The sequence below is a fragment of the Eublepharis macularius genome, chromosome 10 (genome assembly GCF_028583425.1).
Source record: "Eublepharis macularius isolate TG4126 chromosome 10, MPM_Emac_v1.0, whole genome shotgun sequence".
In the NCBI taxonomy this organism is placed as follows: Eukaryota; Metazoa; Chordata; class Lepidosauria; order Squamata; family Eublepharidae; genus Eublepharis; species Eublepharis macularius.
The window spans coordinates 53474303-53485668 of NC_072799.1; the positions used below are offsets into that span (position 1 = coordinate 53474303).

General features: G+C 45.3%; 1 protein-coding gene across 4 annotated transcripts in view; it reads right to left on the bottom strand.

The window, feature by feature from the left end:
- Positions 1-11018, bottom strand: part of OTUD4 (OTU deubiquitinase 4) — a 30751-nt gene extending 19733 nt beyond the window's left edge. For all 4 annotated transcript variants that reach the window (XM_054990527.1, XM_054990525.1, XM_054990526.1 and 1 more), the window contains exons 1-6: positions 10493-11018; positions 8773-8856; positions 5423-5473; positions 3699-3745; positions 2522-2594; positions 1493-1574 (exon numbers count right to left, since the gene is read on the bottom strand). In XM_054990527.1, coding sequence (XP_054846502.1) covers positions 1493-1574; positions 2522-2594; positions 3699-3745; positions 5423-5473; positions 8773-8856; positions 10493-10660 — 505 coding nt within the window. In that variant the 5' untranslated portion in view covers positions 10661-11018. The remainder of the gene's footprint in view (positions 1-1492; positions 1575-2521; positions 2595-3698; positions 3746-5422; positions 5474-8772; positions 8857-10492) is intronic.
- Between the last annotated feature and the right edge of the window lie 348 nt (positions 11019-11366).

Sequence of the window (11366 nt, forward strand, 5' to 3'; positions counted from 1 at the left end):
TCCACTGCACACACCTACTGCCTTACTTTTTAAGTGGGTCAGTTACAGGGAAGACAAAAGGAATAATTGGGAGGAGCCAGAGCTGCTCCACGGGCACTACACTGGAGATTTTTAAGACAAATCGCCACACTGCATCACCACAAACTACTCAAACTTGTGCATCTTTAGGGTTAGTACAAGGAGATTTACTTTAAAATTTCCTAAATCCTAAAATTTAGATCAAAGAGCTCAAGTAAGTATCAAACACACAATAAAAATGTACATATTCAACAGGGTCTACTGATAGCACTGCAACAGTTATCAATTTTACTGAATAAAGCAACCATTTCATCTACCAAAATGTTAATGTTTAAACATGAACACGCTCATTCTATCATACAAAACAGAATGATTCAAGGGGGCATTCTTATAGAAGGAGCAAAGCTGTCACACAATGGTTCAGCTCAGGAGGTGACATTTATTAAGCATTTCCCTTCATAGGTTGTCTTAAACAGATATGTTTGCATGTGGTGGTGTCCTGTTTTTAATCTGTCCTAGCCCAAAGCTGCTTTACTCAGAACCTCTGCAGTTAGATCCAAATGTTATCATATTTTGTAATCCAATTACTCATTGCCTGATATTATCATATTGTTGTAATTCACTTACTGACTGAAATTTGTCATCGTATATTACACTAGCATGGTATAGTGGTTAACGTGTTGGACTGGGAAGCCCAGGTTCAAATCCCCACTCTGACATGGAAGCTCTCTGGGTGACCTTGGGCTAGTCACTCTCTTTTAGCCTAACCAACCTCACAGGGTTGTTGTGAGGAAAAAATGAAAGCGAGAACAATGTAAGCCACTTTGGATCCCCACTAGGGAGAGAGGTAGAGTATAAATGACAATGGTAACCATAATAATTTCATATCTGCTACTGATTTTTTTTTACAAGTATTAACATGTTAACAAGCTTTAATGTTCAGTTTTGTGTGCAGAAGATTAAACCTGAGGTGAGCACTGGAAAACACATGTTCTCTAGGCACAAGCAATGGAATGAGCGTGCCAGTTTTCCATGTATTGGAAAACAGTTCAGGTTTTACATCTTGCATTGTAGTAGCCTCAATTGTTTATCACCAAAAGCTGAACACTTCTTAGTTTAAGAGCAAGTTTAACTTTCTAGCAGTCATAAATCCAGAGGAGTTAGCCGTGTTAGTCTGTAGTTGCAAAATAGTAAAGAGTCCAGTAGCACCTTTAAGACTAACCAACTTTATTGTAGCATAAGCTTTCAAGAACCACAGCTCTATTCGCTCATGCATCTGACGAAGAGAGCTGTGGTTCTCCAAAGCTTATGCTACAATAAAGTTGGTTAATCTTAAAGGTGCTACTGGACTCTTTACTATCATTCTAGCAGTCGGAACCACCACACCAAGTGCTAAAAAAGAGAGAATCTTCAGCTGAGTGAACTGCTCTGCCCACAATTTTCACAACAACATTCCAAACCAAACTGTACTTACACTGGCAAAGTGCAGCATTGAGTGTATATTCTATAGGATAGACAATATCATAATGACTTCCATTTGAAAAGCACAGTAATACCTAGAAAACAGCAGAAGAAACCCTCGTCAAATAAATTCAACTATAAAAATCTATCAAGTGACAAAAAATGAACAACTCTTTTAAAGCAACATACTACTTTGGTACACAGAATTATTTGCAGCTCCATATTTAAGATCACTTTACTGGATATAATTTTTTAAAAGGATGCCAGAGTGAAGTACACTCATATGGGTTAGATTAAGATTAAATTGAGCCTGGGCTTTCACATATGGAAGAGTGAGTTAGGAGAATGAACCACTTCAGAAGGCAGGTGCGGGATTCTAATTTTTTTAAATGCTCTCCTGCATTAAAGGTTCCCTGCAAGTGGAAAACCAGCAAGGAAGGCAACAGAGTGGATTAAATATTCTCCCTCACTAACAGAGCATTCAGAGGTGCTATCTCCCTCTCCCAGGCTAGTCTATTTGAACTACTTCAACATCCTACTTCCTCATCAGCAAGTCTGCCAGTTCAAAATGTGTATATATTATACTGCTAGTCTTCTTTAACGTTCTAAACTAGAGTACCCTTATCCACATCTAAAGATGTTTACTTTAAAAACAGAGCATTTTTAAAAAACTAGCCTTGCCTTTACTTTTTTTAAAACATTCAACTTATATACTGCCCTTAGGGCCACTTAACACCCACTCAAAGTGGTTTACAAAGCATGTTATTATTCCCAGAACAGACACCTTGTGTGATGGGTGGGGCTGAGAGAGCTGCAGGAAGCTGTGACTGACCCCAAGGTCACCCAGCTGGCTTCAAGTGGAGGAGTGGGGAATCAAACCCAATTCTCCAGATAAGAATCCCGCTGCTCTTAACCACTACACCAAATAGGCTCTCTATACAAAACTATGTATGTGTATATGTAAATCCTGAGGCAGACCAACTAAAACCTCAGCACCATTTAATGTCAGTTGTAGGATTGGTTAGCTTAATATTGACCATACCTTATCAGGAAAGCCATTTTCAGTTACGTGTGAAGGAACAGAATTTGGTTCTCGATATATTATAAAATCTTTCCTAGCAGAACATACAAGGGGGAAAAATTATTAAAATACTGGTTTTTAAAGTACTACTTAATACCACTAAAGTAACCAGGCATGAAAGTATTTATGACCCTCCTTTGAAAACTGTTTAGACAGAGCCATGTGGATATAACACAAAACATCTACCAAATTCTTGTACAGTTTTGCCAGTAGCCCAGGCTAACCTGACTACTACTACCATCTGCAACATCATTCCCTCAGCTACTCCCCTTCCCTAAGCTTATTCTTTCCTTTATTTCCTTGCCTGTATTTCTACTATCTCTCTATTAATCCTTATGTACTTGCTCTAGATTTCTTGAATATTTAGTCTGCTTTCATATCCTTAGTGTATTCCCAAAAATCTCAAAGCACCAGTCTTTTAAAAAAAATGTTTGGATCAGGCCCTAAGTCGTCTTCTACCAGTAGAAGGGCATTTCTGCTACCATGGAGTGTGTGTGAAGAGGGTTTTTTTCACTAACTCCCTCCTTCTCCCATTTGAAGACTCTCATATGTAGGATTTCACACTGATCACCCAAGAACCTACAGAACACACTCCCAGGATGGTCATAAATGGACAAGTACCATATCCCACAGCTTTTACCGTGGTGGCCCCAAGGCTTTGCTGGTCTACTTCTCTCCCCACCTCACCACATCCCTTTGTGCACACATGCACACAGAAAGGGGATGGAAAGACAACAAGCTTCTCCATGCCACTTTGCACAAGCTCAGGGTCTTGTTTAAACTGTACTGCGACTGGGGCAAAGTGAGCTTGCTTTGCATGTCAGCACAAGAGCTATGGATATCTGGTGTACGAATTCTTCACCCACCACCCAGACATTCAAACCAGGGCTGACTTCCTCAGAGAGGCCTTTTAGTGCCTATCAAAACAGACTTTAAAAAAATAGCAGTTACGTTTTGGGAAGATAGTTGCTTGAAATAAGATGGAGATGGGGATAAATTGCATCCTTCAAAACACCCTTTTCCTATAGGAGACTCTAGGACAGCATCCCTACATTGCTAGTTCCCATTTGTCCTGTATTTTTCCAGCAAGCTCAAGTTTATACTTCACACTTGTAAATATATCAGAAAGATTCCTTACTTGTACATAAGAGAAAGGGCACTTATTTCCACTTGTCCAACCCATTCCTGCATCAAAGGAAAAAAAGACATGCACTAAAATGCATCTCTGTGGAAGAATACACGTAGGTTAAGCTATAGCATCATCTATCTGGCCCTCTTTCTTCTGTCTGCTCCAATGAAAAGCACGGTCATTCCTCAGTGACATACACCCACAACAGTTTAGTTTATTCAAGCTTAACACCCCATAGGCCATACACTATAAACAAAACTTAAGAATTAAAAATAACAGTAAAACAAAAGTTTGCCATGTCCACAATGCAGCTTTTGCAGAGGCTACTCAGAAGCAGTTTTAATCTTAAAGAGTCAGGAATGGTCGAGTACCTCAGTAGCCATTTTTAAGAAATCGGTCTCTGGCTATTACATATCACACTCATGTCACCAATTTTCTTATATTTCAAACAATGTCCATTCACTGCATTGGTATCAGAATTACAGTTCTGTCAGTTATGCAATTTTTTTTTACTCTAATTCAAACAATATGAAAAGGATATTCCCAAGTCTACATACATCCCCTTCAAACTGCAAAGATATAGGCCACAAAAAATAACACCTCAACCCAAAGTCCTGTCCCAGACTGATTTCTGTTTCCTGCGCATGCTATTCTCCTCAGCACAATCCCCCTCCCTTCCTCCTCACAAAGAACTACACATGCCCCCAGTGGCAGTTGAGGGGGACGGACTGGACTGTGCCCACGAAAAACGTTAATTGTTTTTGTTTGCAACAACAAAAAACATGTCTGCTTTGAAAGTCAAGGTGAAAATTTCAGAAGAGTTATGGCAGCACTGAAAACATTCCCTTGGCCCCAACCACACAGTAGCCTAATCTGAGGGTAGATGGGATTGGAACTGCATTCCATCCTTCCACCTTACCCCCAGTCAACTGAGACTACTCGAGACTGAGGAGAAGGAGAAATAATACAAGCATGGCAGAACAGAGGGCAGTATTCCCACTGCGGATATGGATGATTCTTACATGGTCCTAGCAGAATTTCATTCTCCACCCCAGATGAGGGAACAGCTGCGTCTGGAAGACAACATTCTAAGGAGAGAATGGCATCTTATATTCCAGCCAGCAGAGCAAGGAAATGGTATTACCAGGGGGGGTGGAATCAAAAGCATGGAGAGAAGCCTTAACTGGCATTCAAAAGAGAATTTGTTATAGGTTAAGTTGTTAATGACCATCTTCTACAAGAGCAATAGTTCTTCATGTCTCTAGCTATACTAGTTCTCTTAGAGTATACTTGAGAGAATTGTTTTAATTAGTGGGTTAATTAAAGACCCAAAGCAAGGCTGTCACTAAACTGTATTGGGTAGCTTAAGCTCAACAATAAATTACTGCCTTTGAGGGCCATTTTGTCTCTCCCTTTTTTTCCTTCACAAGCAGCAACAGCCAGCACAGAACAATCCCCACATCCAAAGGACTTAGAAGCTCCTGGCAATTCAAAAGTAAAGAAGTCTCATAACAAGTACTACAGACCCTTTTGTAGATTCTGCCATCACCCACAGAGAGGGCCATTTCCAGGACTAAAGAGAGTGACTCCTGAGTAGCAGCAAAATGCTAGGCACACTTATACTTATTTCATGTTCAACTTTTAGGAGTCTTTTCAACAGACTGCATACACCAGTAGTAATTAGATAAAGTTTATCTTGACATGTGATATAAACTTAATCCAACAATACATACCTGTGGATTTTCTAGGCTTTTCAAATATTCTTCAAATGGTCCCTCTATAAACTTTAAAGCATAGTAAGAAAAGATTTTATTAGTAGCATTGTGACACAAGGACTGTGCTTAATTTCTGGAAAGAGACATGCCAGGATTCAAGTCTGCCTGTAGCCAAGACCTGACCTGGAAATCCTCATCTAACCCCCAATTTGAAGGGACTTCTCTGCTTGCCCTGTGGTGAGAGATATGCACTCTGAGCCTTATTCCTGTCTCACAGAGTTCAGAGGCAAGTCCTGGCATCAAAAGTGAGTGTTGGAGCCAAGGCCTAAGAGAGCCCCAACATAAATTAAGCACTGCCCATAGAACAAAGCCTTCAATGCCTTCTTCACTGTACCAGCCAATCCTCAGTATTGTTTTGTGGCCTATGTTGCATTTATATATCACTGTCAGTGGTCCAAGCACTTCACACACGTGATCTTGTAACCAAGTGCGTTCATAGCAGAGGCAAAATTTGAACAAGGGTCTTCCCGGAGCTCTTTCTCTTAGCTCCTACATGACACCAGTAAATTAGAAAAACTGCCTACCACTATAAAAGATTTCTCTCTCATGAACAGTTCCTAGCCCTTCTCTACTCTCAACTCAGCCACATTTGAGCAGTTACAAAAATTAATGTAATCACTCTACAGATGACACTGGTGGTGGAAAGTACCATCAGGTCACAGTTGGCTTATGGCGACCCTGTAGGGTTTTCAAGGCAGGAGACAAACAAAGGTAACTTGCCACGCCTCTGTGTAGCAAGTAACCCAGGACTACTTTGGTGGTCTCACATCCATGTACTAACCAGGGCCACCTTGGCTTAGCTTCCAAGTTCTGAGGAGATCAGGCTAGCATTACACGTTAAACATCAAGATGCATAAAGGTGAAGAGAGCAAAAAGTGCACCGGCCCCCACTCCCCCAGCTATACATGATTGTGGGCTCACAAGCACAGAATCTCCATGCACAGGAAGTGTATGCATACAGGCTCCACCCCTGCAATGAGGAATGTTTCAAAAGGCAATGTTCCAAATCACAAGGACGGTAAACACACAGAGACCCCATATTCACAAGCCAGCAAGAATGCACTGAGCGGGAGAGGGGGGACCAGCATGCTCATGGCCACTCCCTCTCTACCAGCTGAAATCTGAAGTAGGCTCTAGTCTTCAACTCAAAATGTGAACAATTTTACAGAACCTCTGAGGGTCATCTGTTACTGACCAAAGCATAACCATAACCAGACCCACATAATGTGTCATTTGGCCCTCTCCCAAATATTGCCACTGCTTGTCCGTATGAATCTCCAATAATTGCTGAAGCTTAGGAGTGCCTCCAGGACTGGAGAAACAGCTGCCAAAAAGTTAACACCATATCTCAGAAGTACCGAGCCTCACCGGCATGCTCCATATGATTGAGAATGTGCAATGTGCACATTGCATGAAAACATTGCATGAAAACAGCCTTGGGCTTATGAGCCAGGCTCAGATCTGACCTCGAGACTTAAGCGAATCTCAGAGGTACACTCCGAAGAGTAGCATCAGGTAAATAAACACGCTTGTACAACATGCATCCGTCCACTGCCAAGTTATGCAGCCACACCCCTTCCAGTCACTTCCTTAGCTGGGTCTACTGCAATGCTTCCCCAACCTTTTTTCCCCATGGAAGAAACCCTAAATTGATTTTTCAAATCCCGCAGGCCAGAAAAGTTGATGGCAGGGAGCATGATTCATTCAATTCATGCTAAATTATTTGCAGGAAATTTTATTTGTAAAGAGCTGCTATATACATCAGCTTATAAGAAAAAAAGTTAAGCATTTTTCTTGTATCTAATCTTTTCCCCCAAATATCAAATCAAAATGAAGTTCATGTCCAAAATCCATATAAGGCTTATCTTCAATGTGATATTTGGGCTTGTTTATTTTTGCACAAAGGTTGAATTCTTGGCCAAATTTTTGACAAACAGTTCTTACTCTTGGCATTGTAGTTCCTGACGTTTCGCCAGCAGCTGTGGCTGGCATCTTCAGAAGTGTAGCACCAAAAGACAGAGATCTCTCAGTGTCACAGTGTGGAAAAGATGTTGGCAGGTCTTTTGGTGCTACACCTCTGAAGATGCCAGCCACAGCTGCTGGCGAAACGTCAGGAACTACAATGCCAAGACCACAGCAATACAGCCCGGAAAACCCACAACAACCATCGTTCTCCGGCCGTGAAAGCCTTCGACAATACAATTCTTACTCTACAGGAATACTGAAGGATATTCAGAATGTTTCAGAGTTTCAAATTATTTATTTATTTATTTCATAATTTCTCACGGAACCCCAGACAATATCCTAGGGAACCCTGGGTTCCGCAGAACCTTGGTTGGGAACGCTGCTCTAGAGCTTTGTTTACACATGCAAGAGAACAAGGCATTAGAAGAACAACAGACCATTGCTGCAGGCGGTGGATTCCAGCTTTGAATGCTCCTTTGCATAAGAACTCCTTGCAAAATAGTAAGCTACCACAGCAAGCAGAAAGCTTCTGCTGCTCCTCCCCTTTTTGCTTGCTGTTTGTTTTCCATTTGCAGGGAGTTTCTATGGGAACATTCTAAAATGTAATCCTCCGGCCACAGTTTGAAGTGGTGTGTCCATTCCACCACCTCATTCAGACTGGAAATGAATATTCAAGACCCAGTTTCAAGACCTACACAGATGCCTTGAATGGGTAGCAGCCTAGTGTTAAGGTGAAGCCGTGGCAAGTACAAAGTCAGACGCCCTGCACCAGTGGGCAGGCCAGTGTAAATCTGACACTGTGGCAAATACAAAGCCCATGGGGATGGCTTTTTTTGCCTCAGCTACTTTCACATTTAAATCAGGCATGAAAAAGGAAATGCAAAGCAAGGCAAAGCCCCACAAGCAAGATGTGTTATGGTGGACAGGTACTTTTGTCCTAACGAAGCCAAAAGCTCACCCTGAAAGACAACAGAAGACCAAGGGAATGAGAATTGAGAGCCACAAAGGAGCAGAGCAAAGAGGTTTGGAGTATGCAGGAAGGAGAGTGAAGACAACCGCAGCTCTCTGAAACCACTACAGCACATTTGCTAAAGACGCAGATACTTCCATGATCTAGAAGTCGAATGCACCACAGCTCCTCCCCAAATCTTTCAGGTGTCAGAGGAATATGGTGACTTCTAAGCATCTATAAACCAGTGCAATAAAGCAATCCATTAATTTCACCCTTGCCCTTAGCCAATAACTAATAGAAGAAGAGATAAGCGAAAGTAAAGACCTATAACACCCGGTAAGGAATTGCCTGGACTGCGATGACCATCCACAAGGCAACGGTGCCTATTTACCTCTTCAAACTTCTCTCTGTTTTTCCGCAGGTAGTTTATGCAGGACATCCTAATGGCAATATGCTGAGACTGAGAGTCGAAAACCTGGAGGAGATTTTAAAATGAAAAGGGTCAGATAGGAAAATAAAGTTACAAAAGCTACAAGCGAACAGACAACAAACAGTAGGGCATTACTGAGCTTCAAACTTACATGTACATATAGCAGATATGCAAATCAAATACGTCATATCAGTGGAAAATTGAAAAATGAATTGGGAGCAACTACATCCACAAGATTGAAACTCAATCCAGCAGACAGAATGGATGTGCTTTTAATACTCTTGTTGCAATGGGACTGAATGACATTCAAAACAGAGTGCAAAGGTTAGCACTGATGGCAAAACACCACTAATATTTGCATACCATTATTTATAGTAGTGGCCTAGTGTTCACAGCACTTACTTACTTCATTTACAGTCATTATGTGATTTAGAGCAGGCAAAACACTTTGCATATATTATCTTCATGCAATCCTTACAGCAACCTTCAAATGAGGGTCAGAATTATCCCATATTGTGATGGAGAAGAGAACGGAGGCTGCTGCCAGTGGCTTGCCTAAGACGCCTTTGTGTGTTTGTGACAGAGACTCCAGAAGCCTCTAACCCAGTTCTTAGACTCAAGCTTTAGGATTCATATAGCCAACTTGCAAGTAGTCTAGCCAAAGCATACAATATCATCGCCAACCTCCAGGTGGGGCCTGGGGACCTCCCGGAATTACAACTGACCCCCCAGACTACAAAGGTCAGTTCCCCTGGAGAAAAGACTGCTTTGGGGGATGGAGCATATGGAATTATACCTGCTGAGGTCCCCTCCCTCCCTCCGAGTCTTCAGGAATTTCCCACCCCGGAGTTGGCAACCCCAGCATCCAGGCTCCACCCGGAGGCACTGAGTCATTCCAGGGGCAGGAAGCTGCCTTAACTCGAAGGCAGCCCTCGGGGCACTCCTTCATCCCGCCCAAGCAGGCCGCCTCTCCCGCTCCTCCAGGCCCAGTTCTGGGGGCAGCTCCACAAGTGCGCGCGGCCCAGCATAAGACCCGCGGGGAGAGTTTCCCGGTTTAAAAAGCCAGAGACGCTCCGCGCTGGTCGCCTCCGCCTGGCTTCTCCTGGCGCCGCCGCTGCCGCCTTTAACAAGCCCCTTTCTCGGCGCTCCCCGCCTGGGATTCGTTGAGCCCCCCCCCCCCGTGTTAACGAGCGGCAGGCGGGCGGGCGAGCGAGACGAACCGAAAATGGGCGCTGGAGCGATTCGAACACCAAGGCAAGCGGAACCAGAGCCGAGGGAGGGCTGGGCGCTTTGTTGCCTTAGAGACCAGCCCAAGGCGTCCGGCAGAGCCCGACCCACGCCGCAAGTTCCTTCGAGAGGCTCCCCCGGGGAAGGGCCGGAGATTCGTTTCCACCCAGAGTACCTCCCCGGGTCGCCCTCTTTCCCAAGGTGACTGCCCCAACTGCCCTCGGGTTGGCACGGCCCAAAGCGTTGCTGCAAACCAAACCAGACCAGACGCGCCCCCCCCCCCCCAGCCCCTTGCAGCCGCTTAGCCGCCCCGGGCCACTCGGCGGTCTTTCGGCGCCAGACGGGGCCTGCGCCCTCGCGCGCAACTTCGTTCCGAAGGGGGCCGCGCACGCCTTTCTCCACCCAAGGGCGCTCGCCGCCCGCCCGCCTCCCCGTGCTCCGCACAGCGGCTTACCTGTTCCGCCACGGCTCGGAAGAGGCAGGATCCGTCCTTCGCCACCCGCTTGCGGTAGAATCCCTGAGATCGCAAGTAGCTGTCCATAGCCGCGTCGGCGGGAGACTCCCCGCCGCTGCCCGGGTGGCTCTGCTCCTCCTGGCCGCCTGGCTTCGCAGCAGCCTCCATGTTTATTTATTGCTTCGGCTGGCAGCGAAAGCGCATCCCTTCCACTAGCCTCACATGCTAGTCCAGGAGCGGGAGGGGGCGGAGGAGCCACTCGGCAGGGCTACCGAGAGCGGGGCGGGCGGGCAAGCGCCCAGGCGTCGGCGGCTGGCGCAGCAGGAACCGGACTGGCGCTTGCAGGTCGCATGGGGGATTCCTGCAAGAGGCTCGGCTCCTCCGCCGCCGCTCGGCCAGGCCGGAGCTCCGCTTCCCGCCCGCGAGGTCTCAGCGCTCCTTCCCGCCGAGGGCTGCGCCCCGACGGCTCCTTTGGCGCATCGAGCGGAAACAAAAGAGAAACGAATCGCGGCGGCTTCCAGTGGAACGGGCAGGCGAAAGTTTGTTTTCACTTTCAGAGCGAACCGACAGCCCGGGTGGTCATGGGAGTTGTAGTTGGGCGGCCGCCGGAAGTGGGAGTCCGAGGAGGGGAAGGAGGCGGAGGAAAAGGCCCCTCCCCGGGCGGAATGGCTTTGGGCGCTTCTAGAGGCGAGAAGCTGTAGAACCGCGACAGTATGTGCATTGCAACTCTGGAATTCTTTTTTAAAAATTGTTTGCTTAAAGGTATGCGCTTTCCTTCCAGAGTTTAAGCGGTGTCTGTCCGCTGAGTCTCCCTGCAAGTCATAGGGGCGCCACGACCATTCCAAGGTTGGGAAATTCCTGGAGATTCCGGGAG